The 19,466-nt window shown below is 38.1% G+C and overlaps 2 protein-coding genes across 2 annotated transcripts; one reads left to right on the forward strand and one right to left on the reverse strand.

Annotated features, from left to right (window-relative positions):
* The first annotated feature begins 4,043 nt into the window (after positions 1-4,043).
* On the forward strand, positions 4,044-10,232 carry Gsc (goosecoid homeobox). The gene is made up of 3 exons (XM_017896975.1): positions 4,044-4,539; positions 5,821-6,110; positions 10,017-10,232. The coding sequence occupies exons 1-3, from the start codon at positions 4,044-4,046 to the stop codon at positions 10,230-10,232; spliced, it is 1,002 nt and encodes a 333-aa protein (XP_017752464.1).
* Positions 10,233-11,882: 1,650 nt separating this feature from the next.
* LOC108545384 (uncharacterized) lies at positions 11,883-14,611 on the reverse strand. The gene is made up of 2 exons (XM_017896961.1): positions 14,205-14,611; positions 11,883-13,833 (listed from the first exon to the last, which is right to left on the reverse strand). The coding sequence occupies exons 1-2, from the start codon at positions 14,609-14,611 to the stop codon at positions 11,883-11,885; spliced, it is 2,358 nt and encodes a 785-aa protein (XP_017752450.1).
* Between the last annotated feature and the right edge of the window lie 4,855 nt (positions 14,612-19,466).

Raw genomic sequence — 19,466 nt, forward strand, 5'->3', positions numbered from 1 at the left:
CTCGGTACTATGGATCGGGCCACGATTAACGTACGGATTAGGATTAAGGTTGGCATAGATTTCGCTGCGGACGCAGGGATATCGAAGTGTGCTCGCACGGATCGTAGGTATGGGGAAGAAGAGGTGGCCAGGGGATGAACGCTCACAATGTCAGGGTACGTGCGCGACCTATGGAAGACCTTTTCACGCTCGGTTCTCCACGTATCGCGTCACGATCCTCCCCACCGATGGCCAACTGACAATGACGACGACAGTCAATGCACATTACAACGGTTTTATGTTATTAATACGGACGCATTGGGCGGGATTTGAATAATTGAACAGATCTGCCGGATCAACGATTTGCTAGGGGAAAAGATGATGGTCTCTGACATGCGTGTTTAAGAGGTATGACGGGCTTGGTATTGTTTGCTCATCGGTACTGATAAGATTCTGGACGCTTAGGTAGAAGAAAAATGGCTGACTCTATGTTAAAGGTTTGATCGTCACATGGGTACTTATTAACGCTAAAACTAGATACCAAACGAGTTCAAATGACTATAGTTACTGAAAACATTCAGTCGCCTTTTATTGGGATAAAAATGTAATTATATCTACTTAATTATTTTCATTAGAATACTTGAATTATTAAGATTATTATTTATGTATAGTGTATTTAGGTACATACTAGAGATAGGTAGTTCTAGCGTTTAACATCTTTTATTACGGCTGCAGAAAGTGTAAAAGAGAAATGCATTTAAAATATTTTTCACGTTTTTGATTTTCCATGAAGCAAAAATTAAGTGTTATAAAATTTCATTTAATAATCTGGAATATCAGGTAGGTAATTCAGCACCGTTCAAATACCAAATATCCCGATATCGGTGCTTTAATATGTGCACCAATGATCAACCAAGTGGTTAGAATCCTTTATGATTAGCCGAATTACATCTGTTCGCATCTCTCTTTTATACTATGTTTGAACAGCTGCTTTTACAATGCACTCGAATGTTGCAGGAAACGATATTAAAAATACCCATAAATAGCAAAGTTCACATAACCACCGAGGTAACTGACTGGTTCGGATAATGCAATTTTTTAATAGTACTCAGACTATGAGACTTCTGTATTCTTTTTCAAAATATATGAGAGAGTGAAAATATTTTCTCAGAAAACTACACTCTCTGCACTAATTGTAATCGTACAGTTAGAATTCTATTACATGGTAATACATGTATAACGGATACAGATCTTATAGATCGTCTGAACGGTCCTAAAATAAATATTTGTGTTTACTAATAAATAATATATTTATATATATATTATCTATTTTATATTCTATTGTATAATTACATTAATATAATATAGAAAATACTCATCTTGCAGAAGATGTGATTGTCAAGTATGTCTAACAGATACAATGTGGCTACCGTTATGAGAAAGTTTGACGATTAACATATAAGCTCAGTTTCCATCATACAAGTATAACGTGTGAAAGAACTCATACAATTAGTATCTAATGGTGATATTTTCACACAGATGGATCGCTAAATACAACAAAGTTTACATATAATCATCGAGATTCCGTTATATTATACATTAGATATTAGAGAATTTTGGAATTTATACTGGTTTAACGTTGCCACTGTTTCAATTAAACACCGTTAATTCGAATAGTACCGTACTGTTGTTTATGCAAATATAGGCAGGCGCGGCATCGAATTCCCGTTTGATAATTCGAGAGCTCGGGGTAATCCACACATCGAAATCATAATATCCTCAAATCTGAACAATAGGTATTATGAAAAAATTGTTTCGGTTATAACGTCGAAAGCGAACGGTCCAGTCCGCCAGTTTCAATCTGCGAATCAATCAAGCACGCGCGCGCACGCATCCAGGCTTGCGAGAAAATCTGCGTTTCATCCGATGCAATGCGAACAATTTTATATCGCGAATACGATACCCATAATACGCGAGGTATAATACGTTATAACGTAGATTAAAAATACGTTTCAACTTCATTTTCGTTTTTCGTACTGCAAACAAAGTTATGATAGAAAACAGTCAAATTTGATGTCGCTCTAACATCGAAATTATCAATAACATATTCTATAAGCACAAGGAAGACGTAAATAATTACAAAAGTAAAAATATCAAATTCCGAATATGTAAAATATCGATACAAAATCTAGACATCTCAAGAAAATGTAAAGAATTGTAAAAGTAGGAAACGATCAGACTGAACATCAGTTTTGACACATAAAATATTTAGAAGACGTTCTGTAGATCTAAGGACGGCATCATGTGAATAGATATATTAATAAGAGATTGTTAAGACGGAAAATATTCAAATTTTTAACTACTCTAATATTCAAAATAATAATAAGCTATCGTTCTCTAATTCAAAAAAATATATAAGGAATCGTATATATAATTATCAAGAAACTGTATTATAAAAGCACAATCGCTTACCGCAAATATGATAAGAAACTGATAAGAAAAACTGCAGAGGAAGTGAAAATGATTTCCTACCACATGAAACACGGGTCAACCGGAAATTCGTTGATCCTTCATAAATTCGCGACATACGAACGGCTAGATGATACCTAACGGAGTGTACGAAACATATCCAGACAATAATCCCCCAGGTTACGAATCCCCTGTCGGCGAGGGAAGCATGAAATTATTTTCAGAAACAATACAGAGCGAATTCGATCGTACGAACCCGTCGGAATCCAAACACTTCCGGAAGCATGATTAATTCGCGAATACGATTCGCAATGTAAACTCGGAAAGCTCTGTAATACGCGAGACACGTCGTGATTATCCGTTGTAAATACGTTCTTTCCACCATTTCCACCGTTGGATCACACCGTCTCTTTTTTCCACCCTGTGCACGTCGAGGCCAGACGCGCGTCGACGTACTATGAAAGGGCATTCTGCCGGCCCGGTTCGCCGTTTCCTCCCCCACTTTTTCCAACCCCGAACCATCGGTACTGTCGTCAGGAGATCGCACCTCCGCCTGCATCCTCCCGGAAACCATCGTCGTGCCAACGTTCGTTCGCTCGTTCCCTGTCTCTTTCTCTATCCTGTTTCCTGCTCGAGCCTCCCCCGTATCCCACTGCTTCTCCACGACACAGCCGCGTAGGGGATGCCAAACGTCGAAGGGTGGTGGAAAAGTGGATGGAGCCAGGGTGAGCCACGCCCCGTTTCAACGTCGGCAAACCTTCGCAGGATATATTCGAGGGTGTCTCTGTCGCTCTGTCGCTAACACGGGGGTGGCTACCCGTACGTAGATGCCGGCGAATCTAAGCGCACCCCCCGGAGGTCAACGCGTATACGAAGTTGGACCAGTCGTCGGATATCCTTTATCATCGGTGTCAGTCGCTGCACATCTGGACTACTCCACGCGCGTCGGCTTTATTTCGTCCTCGTGGCTCATCGTCGCCGGCGAAATCTTCGAAATCTTCACGACATATCCGATCGACTTGGTCTATCCTGTAGTTTCGATGAGCCTCGTTAGTTTCATCTTGAATGGAGAATGAAGTGACTGGCTTGATTTTATTATCAGAAGCGAAGATTTACCTTGAGATCGTGAAGGAGAGAGATTTAGAAGGCTGTGGAGGAATCGAAGATAGTGCGTTTGGTGTTCCTTTGTAATGGGGCAGGAAGGGACTTCGAGTCTTGTTATATCGCGGACTTGAACGATTCGTATGGCACGCGCCATTTTTCACCGGTGTTCTTGATATGTGACCTTTGATATGTATTAAAAATTGATGAACGCTCGATTGTGAAGGCGCTGAATGTTTCGATTAGAGTATCAACTGAAAGAAATTTTTCTACCATTTTCAAACATAAGAAAAGAAAAAACTCAAGTGTGTATAAGACGTATGTAATCTTCGAGCGAAGAATGTTCTTACCTCGGTTGTAGTTAACTCGTTTCATACTCGCGTAATCGACGTGAAAACGTCGATAGCCATTGAGCGGTCGTCGAAGAAATTCTAAAAAGTAATTCGCAGATCATCAGTGAAAGTTTCGATTTACGACGATTAGACTCCTGTAACATGGTAGAAAGTACCTATGCGAGTGATTCGCCCAGATCGCGTTCTCCGATGACGGAGCCGTCGAGTCCTCTTCAAGATGGTCCCGGAATATCCGGCTACGGTCATAGATATCTCTACAATTACTCACCAGAAAGCTTGCAGCACAAGCTGAAGAGCAACGACGAGCACAGCAATGTGACAGGAAGGCGACACGATATCGATGGACGTGACAGAACGTTCTCAAGGAGTCCAGTGAGCTCCGACGAGGTGCGATACAGAGCACGCGAGGTTTCTAGACCGAGTTCCTCAGCGACCATGTCCTCCCCCACGTCCGCCTTCACCATCGAAAATATCTTAGCACCTAGACCCATCGGTAACATGACACCCACCACCACTAGTAGCCTTGGGTCTATTATCCAAAATCCGGAAGCCGTAGGTTCGCCATCAAGGACCACGGCGATGCATCCTCTCCAGCAACAGATTCACCATCTGGCGTTCACATCCGCAGACCTGTTTGGTAAGTTGATTTTTGAATTAGGTACGATTGGAAAGTTCAACAGTTTTTTAATGGAATTATTAATGGATGAAGTAACAGAGAAATGAGTTCGGGGATTGTGATATATGATGTAAGGTCTATAAATAAGATAGAAAATTAGAAAGCTTTATAATTTAGAATCCTATGATGTAAGTTACGAAGTTATCATCTTTTCGAAAATGTAAAGGATTCTATAACGTGGAATAGGAAATTATTAATTTTTCATTTTAAAAGCGTAAAGTTTAAAAGCTATGAATTTAAAAAAGGAAAAAATTCTACAAAATTATCGACTTCTTAGAGGTGTAAAAGTTCCTACGTAAATTACGAATTTTCGATCCCGCGAAAATATAAAGTTACCGATACCAATGCATTTTCTATGATTTAGCAGTTAAAAAATTTTAAAGTTTAGAACCAAGATTGCGATTAATTATTCTGAAACGCGATTTTCGCCTCCTAAATAATTGATCCTTCAATTACTTAGGAGCAAACAAATTTTGCTATACAAATTTGAGAATGTCACATGGAAACACCTACTCACTAGCTACGTACACGAAATACCAGCACAGAGGGAGCCTTGCGTTAATTCGCAAATAGCTTGCCCCGCGGTCCCGCGTATATTACTTCGTGCTGGTAAGGTGTCTCGTAGCGGAAAAATGAAAGAAGGCGTAAATCCTCGGAGGGCCGACGCGTTTCGCAACGAAATTTCCTTTATGCCCCCGAGGGCTTTAAGTATTTCACCCGCAAGAACCTCGGCGCAGATTGGGGATGCGCGAGCTGAAATCCGCAATCCGTTTCGATCACGCACGAACGATTTAGCTCCTTGCAATCCCGGGCGGAAGATGAAAAACGAGAAGGAAAAATATGCAACTCGGTCGTTGATAGGAAAGAGAAAGATAAAACGCGAGTGACGCCGGTTGAAAGCATAAATACGCCCTTCGCACATTTTTATGCGGAGACGTCGCCTCTAAGCAGCTTTCTTCGAGATTTTAAACCAAAACATCCCATAGGGACTGGGGTCTCTCCACAGTATTTTTCGTTCCCTCGACCAGGGAATAGGGTTGAGAAGTGTGTGAGACATCGTTACGATATTTTAACGATTATAAATTTGCACCTTTTACAGTTTGTTTCGTGTAAACTCCTTTTCATTTCTTCCGCGTTCGTTTCTTTTTATCCTCATTGGTGGTATTTTTTAGAGACAATATTATGAGGAAAAAAATAGAGAATTCGTTTAATATCGTTAACGATTATTTTTTCTCGTTTCAGCTGCAGCATATCCTAGTTTATACTCCGGCGGCTACGTGGCAGCGATGGCAGCTGCCGGTGTTTCGCTCCACGGTCAGCCAGCCTTCTATCACGCAGCTCATCCTTATCAAATAAATCCAAATGCCGCAGCAGTAGGGCCAATGGCGAAGAGGAAGCGTCGTCACAGGACGATATTCACTGAAGAACAGCTGGAGCAACTGGAAGCCACTTTCGACAAGACACATTATCCAGACGTGATCTTGAGAGAACAATTGGCGCTTCAGGTCGATCTCAAGGAGGAGAGAATTGAGGTGAGTCTGAAGAAAGAGAATCACATGAGAGACTTGAGATTTTCATGATTGGATATCACAAAATAGTCAAGGTTAAAGCTTTTGAATGGAAACCTTATTCTTTTAAAAGAAGTATTCCAAAGTTTCGTCAGCGTTGTAGGTTAATTTGTGGTCGAATGATAATTAGTGCAATTCCTATGCAGAGATGATACGATAACTAACAGGATAACCTACGAAGAAAGACTCATAGTTAGTTCGAATAATGTAATCAGTCAAATGCAAAAATATAATATAAAATGTAATATAAAAATATAATACCTTCTCATTAAATAATGAAAAGTAGCTTGCAATAACATTCATCTGTTTCATCTTTACCTTTTGTAGTTATGAGAAACTTGATAGTGTTGTCAAAATTTTCCATTGGGTCTCATAATCGGTAGTCACCTAAACTGACAAATTACTATTTTGTACCTGGATGAATATTAGGTTTTCGTTTAGACAAACATTGACCATTCGGATTGTCGGGAAACTGTTGGGTCCTGGGAACGCATAATTTTCTACCGATGACAAAATGCTTTCCAATTTTCTGGTCTGGCAAATCCTCGAGAACTTCATTTGTTTGTCACCTTAATGTACGACAACGGCAGCTCCTATAATTCTTTAATGCGATCATTAAAATTATTTGCTAACCGGTATTTATCAGTCGTCGTTTGACTCGGACCAACAAGTTGCATGCTAGATTAAAAGCTTTACCGATAATGTGTTTACTTCAATCATATATATGTTCCGGGTATGCATGTGTCATACACGCCCACATTTGTAAATGCACGAGCATACAAAGTATAGGGAAGGGGGCATAGAATTTATAACACGACGTACATTTCACGTCGTAAAGATTTAGACTGATCGCAATTGTTAATTTGTCACACCGCGCCTATATAATTAATTGAGCCAATTCAACGCTCGTCGACCATTAATCGAACAGACCTTTTTTCATAAAACGTTTGAGTGGCACGCAGCGTTATTCAAAATTTGTATCGGAAAGTGTCACTGCATCAGGTTGCGATGTGAATTGACAATGCATTCGAATTTTACTGCAGCGCCACCTCAGTCTTACGGATACACAAGATAAACAAAACATGATCGAGCTGTCGAGAACATGTGTCGAAAAGTGTCACTTTATTAGACCGCAATATGCAATTGATAGTGCATACAATTTTTACCATAACGCGGCTACGACCTTACTAATGCTTAAAACAAACAAAAAGTGATCAAATTACTCACATTTTGTACCGAAAAGTGTCACTGTACTGTACCACGATGTGCAATGGACAATGCGTTCGAATTCTATCGCAGTGCGTCTTCAGTTTTGCTGTTACATCAGATAAACAAAGTACGATTGCGCCACCTGGCGTCTTCTGACGTAAACCGAAAGAAGCGCAATTGCATCGCTCGGTACTTTTTGGTAAAATTTTTTCAATAATTCTTGCTATGCAAACATGTAATAGAATTTTGATTGTAACTATTTTCTCGTTGGTGGTTTTCAAAATTGAAGTCGGCTTTCTCGATAAAAGACTTGTGTATCATTGACATGGGTGTTTCCAAGGATTAAGAACCGTGTCATTGAGACTGGATTGTGGAAGGAACTCTTTTGTGGCACGCTATTATAACCCTTTCTAAAAGGCTCACAAGAAGTTCGATGCTCAGCTTCAGTTTACTACTTGTTCTCAGATCAGAAGAAGCGTTTCTGGGTGAAAAAACTAATACAGGCACGGTTTTTTATGATACTCGGGACATTAATTACGAAATTGTAGTATGAAAAAGTAGCATATCAAAGAATATATAAGTAACAAAATCTATTTTCTAGAATATCAAGGAGTCGACGTTATGAAAGAAGATTTAAGTTAAACTATTGATACACTGACTTCTGGCACTGTGCTGTAATTTATTACCTAGTGTTCTGCACGTTTCCAAGAAGATGAACAATAAAACTAATGGCTTACTAATTTCATAAAATTTGATCAGAAATTTAAAAACGCAAAATCAAGTTCATTTAAAAAGTCTAAAACATAATTTTACTTTACTGACTGGATAACGCTAATCTGTATAAAGTTTAATTTTATCGTACCGGCTGCCAGTATGTTAAAGAACAATAAATAATTTGGTAAGCAATGGAGTATATTGCAATGATTTTAAGTAAATCTTCAAATCGTTCTCTACAGTGACAGCCTGTTCTCCCGATTAAATAGTCGACCACGAATAACACACCAAAATGCTCGAAGATAATTTTAGCTCACAAGAGTTATCAAATTATCGCGATATCGCGATAATGAAACAAGAAAGGGATCAAGGAATTTCTTTATTCGGGCAATTTGTTCGAGCAATCGTACAATCCCAAAGTCATTCACACTTATCGTGGACTAACAGACCACCCGCGTCGTCGGCTTTGCCAAAGGAAATCCCTTGTCTCGAGAGTCTTTAAAGACTTTGAAACAACATATACCTGCAGCGCACCTGCCGCATCGAGCAGGAGTTTCGGTGTTTGTACAGAATTAGTAGAAAAGGCGACTTTCGAAACGAGAAAAGAGGAAAAAGGTGCACGTGGGTGTGGAGGAAATAAAGGAAAAGACGTGAAACAGCTCAAGAGTGGAGGGCTCAAAGCACTTCGTCCTATGGTGTTTGGAAAGAAGCACGACTGTGTTTACCCGTTGCGACGGTCTTTTCCTATCTTCGTGATTGCATCAACAGAATGTAGAAACACGAACGACCGACGGCGTGCTATAAAAGCAGAAGCGTAAAAGCACCCTTTCCTATTCGTACAAAATCGAAGAGAGGATAAAGTTTGAAATTCGATGGATTAACCCGGATCGGAATTTTATCGATCGGATATATTTCAATTGAAATATTAGAGAAACTTCGACTCCTACTAGTGAGTGTATTTTGCATGAATTTTGCATAATTATCAAGCATGAACGAATATCGAGATATCACGGAAAATGTATATTCGACACAAACAAAAACGCATGGAATGCACGAGTGTGTGATTATTGTATAATTCAACGGTTAAGAGAGGGATCAATGAGATATTCGAAACGATGAAGTATATATCAGTAACAACATGAGAGATATCGATTGTCGGCCTTTCGTTTAAATCAAGTCGGACAAGCGTGAAGAACAAATACTGATTCCGAATGTGGGATGAAGCCTTTTGATCTTTGCTACCTCACTTGTTAATTGTTCTCTCGATGAGATACACCCACGAGCAGGTAAATAGGGTTATTAATTAAGTGTCGTACCTATCTCTCATAGAAATTAAATTCTGTTTGCTAATTTTACAACAGGATGATGGCCAATATATGGTGGAACAAAGCGTTTAAATCAGAATATAATAGCGATAGTCGGCCAATGATTAGACAAAATAATTTGCCAGAGTGTTATTAACTCTTATTATCAGAAACCTATGATACACATTTAATGACGAACAATATGTTAAATTTTATTCGCATAAATTTTGATTCTATTCTACTATAGGATTTGATATTCTTTCCACTTGTATAAACATCTTCCACTTATTTCACGGACTTCCTCTTAATACTATTAACCTTTCACATTTGAAGTACTTCTTGCAGGCAGAAACAAAATTTAGAGTTGCACTAGAAGTGCTTCAGTTATCAAATTATAAATCATTTATCACATAATAAAATTCCTAAACATCTCCAAACACGCGGTAAAGAATAGACAGAATTTTTAATTCCTATACAATAAGATTTAGCCGAGAGCAATAAATAAAGAATTTAATTGAGAGAAGACCCGAGTATAAAGATTTAACTAAGGAAAAATCGAAGCTACTGTGCCGAGAACTTGTACAAAATAAACGCGACCGACGGGGTACGATGAGCTTCCCTCATCAAACATTTCCTATTCCAGGTGTGGTTCAAGAACCGACGTGCCAAGTGGCGTAAACAGAAACGGGAAGAACAGGAACGTATGCGGAAACTTCAGCTGGAGCAACGTCAACGAGCAGACGACAGTGTATCAACGCCTTCGGTCAAAGTCACGGAACACTTGACGTTGTCCAGGCAGCAACAGCAGCAACAGCAACATGAACAGGACACCGACAGCTCGGATCTGGAAGTGGCGTAGTTAAAATATCAGTTATAAATTCTTTTTTTATTTCTCTCTCATTCTTTCTTTTCGTTTCCTTTTTTTATTTCTTTGACAGTCAAAAAGATTCGAAACAGACGGGTTTCTTCAGCCTTCCCTTGTACAGGGGATACGTGTAAATACGGAATTAGGATGTAAATATGTTTGTACATACAGCTTACGATCGATGTGTATAATAGGTAGTGAAATAAATTATTGATTCGAGATACAAAGATGAATGGAATTTTATTTTTACTTCTGAACGCGTTCCTGGTTTGAGATCTAAAGTAGTGGCTTTGAGTAGTAAAACTGCAAATTGGATAAAATGACGATGATAGAATGATTAATACAGAAAAATATAAGTAATCTTGTAAAAAAAATTATATTATAACTCAAACAATATTTTACCACAGAGTCTGATGCAAACTTCTTATAGGAGCTTCTAAAATAGGGACAAAATAATCTTCTGAAAATGTTTAATAAATGATATTTATCGAATTATAAATATTGCTTCAAAATTATCAATTTATACCCGTCATCTATTATTCAAATCTAACACTGAAACTAACAAGCTGTAGCGTGTGCCTAAATATAGCTACACAGATAATACTAATTAAAATAACATGATGAAAATAAATAGATAGTACGTTCCAGAATTTTATAGATTCATTTCGTCAAGAGCATCTGCATACTTTCTCTATAAGTGTAATAACAAGAAGTCTGAACCATTTTGATAAATTTAGTAAAAAATAAGTACAATTAGTAAAACTGATTAAATAGTTAAAAGTATCATTTTTCTAAATGATCATTTTCCTGTTTTTTCATCTGCTGATCACTTCTACCACAGGAATGTATCCAACACGATTTCCACGTTACAGAATGGATCAGTGATTAAAATCCCCGGGCAGTTTCCGCGGCGTTGTAGTTCAAACTTAGTTCTACGTGCCTTGACGATTATATTATTAGTATTGTACGATAGGAGTGAAAGAGCAGCTAGCCTGGTAGTAGCACCGGCTCATGGACACCGTAAGTTCGCCGCGAGAGGAAAGTTCGTGCCAAGTTCGGGTAAGTACATAAATCCCGAGGGCGACCAAGAACTAAGACGTTCTCTTGCGGTACAACTTTAATAGGTTCCACGCCGTTGCTGCACTGAGACCTAAAGACGATCGACTTAAATGCGGTTTCTTTTATTCCTCGCTCCTCTGTTCCAGAGTCTTGGACCTTTTCTTTTTCTGTCGCTTATTCAAAATCGACGAATTTTCTCTTCCAGTCGCTTGGTATTTTTCTACGAATTCCTATGAGTGAGAGAGGTGACTGTTTTCGTAGTAACGGGCACTCCATGGTTACTAATTATGTCGCAGATTTCATTTGCATAAGCAGAGCTTCTGGAGGAAAGTTCAAGCGATGGACGTGACTACTGAAACGAATATTAACGACTGAACAGTCGTTTACAAATATTATTAAATATGTTAAGTTCGAATTTACTTTTACCATACATAACGTGCACAATTGTCAATGAAGTTACGAGAAGTTTAGTGTTCCCCTAAAAAACATAAAATTTGAACCAAATTACCTTTTATATTTAGCATAAATATATGTACAAAAATTTACATTTAACAGCAACGAAAGGAACTAAAGAAAGATCAATGATCATTCGCCACCTTTACAGCATAACTTATCAATCGTTCTCGCTGTTTCCGCTCTTTTATGCTTCCACTTTCTCATCTGCTTTTTCTTCTCCTCATCATATGGACATTCCACTTTGGTCACTCTCTTAGCCCTATCCTTCTTCTCGGTTCTCCCAATGGGGAGTATGGTCGGACCCACATCGACGACCTTCAATATTTCTATAGGGTTCAGAGCAAACTGACTGCATTCTGGTGAACCGATCGTTAGTACCAAAACCGTGATGAATTTCAAAAAATATGTGGCTCTCAACAGATAAACTGCCCCCTCCCCATAAGAAAATAGTGGCGGACCCAAAGAGTTCACATCGCACATGTAATATGCTCCACAGAACTTAAAGATACCCAGACATGAGCTCTCGCAGGTTAGAATACCAAAATTGTACTTAAGGAACATTTGTTCCACGGATTGCCATAGATACTTGCTCGATTTTGCATATAACCTGCCGCAAATTGCTGGCAGAACCTTTGCCTCGAACATGGTTTCGCCTATCTTGAAATGACTCATTAAATACCTGTTCCAACAGTTCACGTGACTATATTCGTTCTTGGTCGCCTTGAACTCTGCCTCCAATTTACTATGAGTATAATATCTATCTCCGCACATTACGATTACGTCCAGAATCTTCGAGCTCCAGTACTCTGGTGCCATGATCCTGGTCATGCCAGCGCAAACAACGTAGCAAGCATAAGTTTGCATGCCACGATTCTCCCTTTCGAACATTCCATCTGTAATGTGAATCTCGCCCCATAAAGAGAATAGTTTGTTCGATTCCTCCACAACGTACTGGTGCCACCGCATCTTGCCCATCGTGAGCTCCTTGCTACCCTTCTTCTTCTGAGGGACTGCAAGGCACTTGGTCCAGGCGATCTTGTACAGTTTCAGCCATGTTGGTTTCTCGATAGGTTCTTTTAGATCACCTTCTTCTTGCTCGATCGCGCATGGATCTCTCGTGTCCAGAGGATCGAAAGGACAGTCATCGATAGTCTTTTTCTTGACGTAGTGTTTTGGTGGTTTTGGTGCGCCTCGTTGTAGTAACTTCAAATTGTGAATTTGACAACAGTGATGAGTCACGTGAAAAATTTGGACAGTGAAGAACTTTTCTCCCTCGTCTTTTTCCGTAGCTTCTGGTTGTTGTGTAGCACTTGGTTGTACAGCGTTGGGTTGTTGGGTAGCACTGGGTTGAGCAACACTGGGTTGCTTCGTAGCACTGGGTTCCCCTGTAGTTACTTCGGTGACTTTTGGTTGATCCACAGTTTTAGCTTTTTCTGCAGTTGCTGACAACTCTGTAGCTTCAGGAGCATTGGCTTCTGGTTTCTTCTCTGATTCTTCCTTCTTTGGTTTCGGGGGGATATAAACGTAGGCTCTTAATAGAAGAATCATTAAGTGCCTCCTAAGTGATTCTTTCGAACAGAATTTCATGATGCACGCGTATCCGCAGTCATCCCAATAACCAAATTCGTTGCATCGATATGGGTTGTAGAGATACCAGAACAGATTATCATTCCAGAAAGCCAAAGAGAATCGCGTGGTGCGAAATATACAGTTACGATAACGTATTTTAAGCTTGTCGAACCAATCCTGAATCTTTTTGACACCTCTATGTACGGGTGCCATTTGTTCGTCGGTTATTTTCTCGGAACCGATTTCTAGTTTAACGTTCATCAACTCTCTGCGTTCCAGGACTATCTTCCGACGTAAGTTCTTTTCCTCGTAATCCCATGAAATATCCGTGACGATAGGAACGTCGTTCAGTTCTTGGATTAATCTCACTTCGATGCTGTACTTGTAATTGTATACGACGATGTCATCCAGTCTGTGTTTCTTCTTAATGTTGATCATCCCAATGTGACTGTACAACATCCACGCGTGGTCGTAGATATAATCGACGTTCGCGCTCCAAGCATACTTATATCTCGTGAAAATATATCGATATGTTAAATATTAAGAATAGCCTAATATAGACTAGTATCAAGATAGAGATTTGCTAAGTGTTAAGCATTGTTTAAATAAAATTAATTAATCAAAAGTATCACGCAGTACTGTGTAGATACACTAATATAAATATCTTTACGTTAAAAAATATTTCCTTTACTCCAAAATATCCTTGACTACTGCAATTGACGCTTACATTACAAATCGACGACTAAAATCAATAAAATATTCCCATAAAATTTCCTTAATATTATCAAAATTTCAGCCTCAAGATTCATTGCATAAAAATAAGATGAAAGATTAAAACTCCAAATTTTCCAAAACTTAACAAAATTTACATTTAACAAATACCTCAGCTGTGTCTTAGCCAGAAGGGCAACGATCGCCTGATAGAAACAGAATTTCCACGTGTTCTTCCGCATTCTCAATACTCCCAGTTCTGGCAAATGCATACCCTTCAACCCACGAAGACATACGTCGGCATAGATTCTGTCTCCCCGCGCCTTTGAGGGTAACTCGAAAACGATGTAATCACCGTCGACTAAACCGGGTTGTTCCCCCGCAGCTTGATCAACTAGCATCTCCTTAGTGGGTAGGGGACACGTTTGCGGAATCCGAGCATGACCTAATTCTTTACGATTAGAGAAGTCTTTATCGGGGTCTTCGAAGACTTCCGGAATACCCTCTGGATCGCAGGGAAACAAGTCCTTCCTTTTCTTTCGTTCCTGCCTTCGTCTCTCTAGCAGCTCCTGCGCCATGTCTCGAGTCGTACATGGCCACATGCTTGGCCATCTGTCGCTAAAGGTCTTTGATACTGAAGGTCTTATCGCAGTATCGGATTTAGAGGATTGTACCTAAAAAAAAAATAGCTTAAAATTGGTTTTGCTAAATATTTTGTTTAAAAAATGCTTAATTTAAGAATCGCGCTTTGTTGAATAAAAAATCGCTCAAACCATATGATAACTCTTCTCTAAGACTCAATATACTCAAGTATATTTAATACATCTAATAGATACTAATTAATTATTACTAGTCAATACCTATTGTTCAATAATATGTATTATAGTACAGCGAAAAACTTTTTGTTTGGCAGAGATGAGATATTCAGTAAGGTTTGAGCAATTTATAGTAGAGGATACACTAGCATTCCATTTTAAATAACGATACTTATTGTCAGTAATCAATTAATCGATTAATTGCTCCCAAATATTATAAAATATACTATGGATACATATTCTGGATCATGCTTCAATTAAGTATTTACTAACGGGCAAATTCGCACGCATGTTCCTCCATATTCGTATCATCTTCGATCGATCTAATTTATTAGGTAACTTCGATTGATCCTTCAGTTGGAATGCGTTAAGAGGTAAACACTTGTGATGCGTCATCAAATCCTCTTCTGAATGAACACGGAGAAATTTCTTAAGTTTTGCAGGCTTCCTATACTTGAAAATGTCATCTCTTTTTCGTTGCTCCTCGTCTTCCACGAACCTGCAAAGTTAAAAAATTAGTTACACGAAACAAGACCAAAAGTTCAAAAAGAAAGTCAATTAAAAACCATATTACCTTAAAAATTTGAAACATGATTCGAAGTTTTTTGTCAGTGGCGTATAAACTAATATATCTAATTATTTCTTACGCGTTCATATAAAGGCGCCAAAGGGGTCCGTCGCACTTCCATTTCTGGTCTACGCATCGTTCCATCCAACTTCTCTTTCTTCTCTTACTTCTTCTACCCTCACCAAGCAATTCTTCATACCCTTCTTCATCACCCCCATATTCCCCAAATTCAATTGGTGCATATTCCTCGCCTGCAACTCGTACATCATCTGTATCTGTTTCTTCCGCCACATCCGTAGTGTTGTAGTAATCACTGGTATCTTCATCAGTTTGCTCGACGTCGGTCATTTTCACCTTTTATCTACTTCTATTTTTCAAATATATTTCTATTTCTTTAACTATTTCCTCGATATCTATTTTTCACAAATTATTACGTCTTGCTTCTTCACAATTGATTTAGTAGAACTTTATCAAATTCTATGAACGTTTTATCTGGATCGAATTAAATCAGATCATTTTCAATTCACGAATGGTACTGCATATTTCACGATAATTTAGTCTACGAGTTTTTGCCCGATTATTTTAAGATTCCTTTTTATTTCATCGTAGATGGTTCAACGTAAACAGTTCGATAGGAAATTTTGATATAACCTAAACAAGTAATAAGCCGCATATAATACGTGATATATATGTATGGCCTCCTAGTGGAATTTACATTTGTCACCGAAAAAGTATTTTCGGAGCGAAAAATTGAAAAATAATTTTGTTCAATATGCCAATCGCTTCGTATCGTATCGTGATTGGAGAGACGAGAGGAGAGAGAGAGAGAGAGAGAGAGAGAGAGAGAGAGAAACGTTGTAATAAAAATGCTTTATCGACTCTTTTGCCTTCGACAGTCCATTTAATAACGATGGAATTGTGTTGCGCGATTTTTTTTCCCCCACCCGTTCAAATGTGCTTTGCCGAAATGTGAATAGTCATTCGAGTACGTCAAAGTACAGACCGTGGAAGCTGCATAAATGCGGCCTCTCAGAAGGGCTGACGAAAGATTTAAAGTGTTCCGTTCTGTGATTTTGTAATTATTTTCCTCCGAAGTAGATGAAACCTTAAAACGGCAAGCAATCTCAGCGCGAAGCCGGACCACAGCACAAAATTTTCAAAGTGTTTATAAAATTACGCCGATACACGATGGAAATAACGTGAAACCTTACTTTTAAGATAATATTCCGATCATTATTGGATTTAGGAGCCCCGCACATGCATCAACGGCAAATAATTCCTGTTGCAAACGCCTTGAAACATATTTCCGTAATTCAAAGAAAAAAGTACTTATATACTATATAGTAAATGTATGTACATTTTATAAAGAAATTGTAAATCTTCAATTATAAATCAATGGCTACAAAACGCTTTTAATCCTTACAAACATAAACGTAACTACAACCTATTTTATTTTTTCTAAGCCATACTATAAGTTAATTATGTGTAAAATATTCCGATACCTCATTTCTTCCGTATGAAATACAAAATAAAATAAATTTCACTAGAACCTCTTCTACTTATTGTTAGACACAATAGTAAATCTACAAGGAAATAAAAATATTCTATTTCGGATATCTTGAATTTTACAATCTGCATATATCTAAATAATTGTCTCAGGCCTATCATAACTACGTAAAAATCATTATAAACGATACTTGAAGTCATTCTATCGATAAATGGTACGTATATACATATCGTTGAAGCGGAGTGGTCTTTTCTAACTTTAAGTGCAGCTATTCTTTAACAGCTATCCGCCGAGATAACGAAAATGGAGCAGCGTATCTTTGTTCGATTTTTCTAGTAAAACGAGAAGAAGAGGTTCGTACGGTCCACCGATGTATCCCGTGGGAATCCGAACAGCAGTCGAAGTCAAAGTGAATTTGAAGCTGAAATCGGCCTGATCCCCGCAAGGTTCCACGGTGAAGCGAAGTTTCCACCGAGCAAATCAAAGATCAAGACAACTCGGTCGGTGAAATTTTAATGAACACCCTCCGCTCGTACAGTTCCATCGAGAAAAGGTCGATCGATTGGTTGAACGGCACACGGCTAAATCTCGAAAGCTGGTTGAAATGAATTATTACGGGAGGTAGAGACGTGGCCGCGTGGTATGAATTACGAACGAGATAACGCGGGGCAGAAGGAACCGAATGTTTCCGATGTGGACGCAGATTTCAATAATTTCGATATTTAAATTACTTTCGAAACTCAATATTAACGCGTACTTATTTTACGGGTTTCCCCTACATTTGCATATTAATATATTTGTTCTCTAATTAATAATTGGTACGTGAGAGAGTTCGTCCCGTTGATCTGTATACAGGCAGGCTGTGTTAGAATTCTGAAAAAAAAGATAAGCAGAGAAAATGTGAATTATTCTACGGATACAAGTTACTGCTATATGAATGTATAAGTTTAAAAAATATTAAATAAAAACTAAATATTAATTTTTATCTTTCATACTCTTTTACCTCAAATTCTCCATTTGACGCTACAATTCTGTTAAAAATCTAAAAATCTATTAAATAATTTTTACCTTGTACAGTCTTCTATTTTGAACTTTCTATTCAATATCTCCTCTTTTTAAAGCTCTAAAAGACAACTAAATAACTTTTTGCTTGCATATTCTCCCATTTCGAATTTCAATTCAGTTAAAAATCTGAAAATATACAAATATCATCCCTATCAATATTCTTACTTTAATACACGTTTATTCTCATATATTAATAAACTACGCATCATTACTTACCATGATTGCACAATGAACAATGAAACTATTCGTTGATCGACGATCATAACTGACAAAATCGAACACGTATCCATTAAACCCAACGGGTCACGCACATCCGATTCGGAAAGATTCATGAAGAGCAAAGAGGAGAGAAGAAGCGGATTGCCGCGTATATACGTGCATGTATACGAAAGGGGAAGGGGGCCGTAGAGGGAGAATGCAGAATAAACAGTGCATTATATGCAATAACGCACAAAACGCGCCTACGGCTGTACAGCCATCTCCTTCGAAAGTTCCCGTACGGGAACGCGCACACGACCAATCCAATTAATTTTATTTTAATTACTGCATCGTCGAGCACACGCCGATTGTTATTGTTTCGGCGGCGACGAATCGACTGACGGTTCGTTATTTTCCCGCTGACAATTTCTGTCTGTTCGCACCGCCGCGAGAGAGGCAGTCACCACGAATGGGAACCAAATTTTTTCAAAGTGCCACAGATACTATCCATTCATGAACGACGAACACCATTCTTCGTTTAGTTTGTTTCTTTTCTTTATTCTTTTTTTTCCTTTTATTTGTGATTATGTTCGATAATTTATAATGTGACGATGACAACTTCATCGAAGAATAATGTAACGTTTGTTCAGACGAAGTTAACAGAACTACCAACTTACAATATGTACCTAAATATAGTATAAATAACCAATGATAATTATTTTCATTATGATAGATGTATGTATAGGTTTTTAAATGTAGTTAATCATTCACTTGCTAAAAGGAGGTATATATACATGCATGATGCCCCAATTATAATCATATCAATATTTTTTTTGTATTGTAAAAATTCTTTTTTATTCGAATATGACAAAAATGCTTTTAATCCCTAGAATGTTATATCGATACGATTAAAGTTGGTGATAAGTAAGTACATATACTTATGTTTCTATAAATTACATTTTAATAAAAGTTGACATTAATTTTAATAAAAATTGTTAAACGCTTTTATATATTGCAAAGATAAAAAATTTTAAAGTTGTCATTTTGACTAGTTTGATAGTTCTAATGTTAAGACGAAGAGGGCAGTAGAGAGACATAACCTATGCAGTGTATTCGATAATTTGTATCTAACTTGTGTTTAGATTGTAACAATTTTCAAACGATCCTCGGTATTTCTACATGTACTGCTAATGCAAATATTTGCGAGCAATCGTTAGCGCGTAATCATGTATGATTCGACGGCGTTGTAATCGAAGTAATGTAATTACGTTGGTTATGTA

This window comes from Eufriesea mexicana, unplaced genomic scaffold, assembly GCF_001483705.2.
Source record: "Eufriesea mexicana isolate 0111107269 unplaced genomic scaffold, ASM148370v2 scaffold437, whole genome shotgun sequence".
Lineage (NCBI taxonomy): Eukaryota > Metazoa > Arthropoda > Insecta > Hymenoptera > Apidae > Eufriesea > Eufriesea mexicana.

Coding starts and splice junctions, on each gene's coding strand:
- LOC108545384 (XM_017896961.1), bottom strand. CDS start 14,611: ATGGCGCAGGAGCTGCTAGAGAGACGAAGGCAGGAACGAAAGAAAAGG. Junction 13,834..14,204: donor CTGGCTAAGACACAGCTGAG/GTATTTGTTAAA, acceptor TATTTTCACGAG/ATATAAGTATGCTTGGAGCG.
- Gsc (XM_017896975.1), top strand. CDS start 4,044: ATGGTAGAAAGTACCTATGCGAGTGATTCGCCCAGATCGCGTTCTCCG. Junction 4,540..5,820: donor CACATCCGCAGACCTGTTTG/GTAAGTTGATTT, acceptor TTCTCGTTTCAG/CTGCAGCATATCCTAGTTTA. Junction 6,111..10,016: donor TCAAGGAGGAGAGAATTGAG/GTGAGTCTGAAG, acceptor TTCCTATTCCAG/GTGTGGTTCAAGAACCGACG.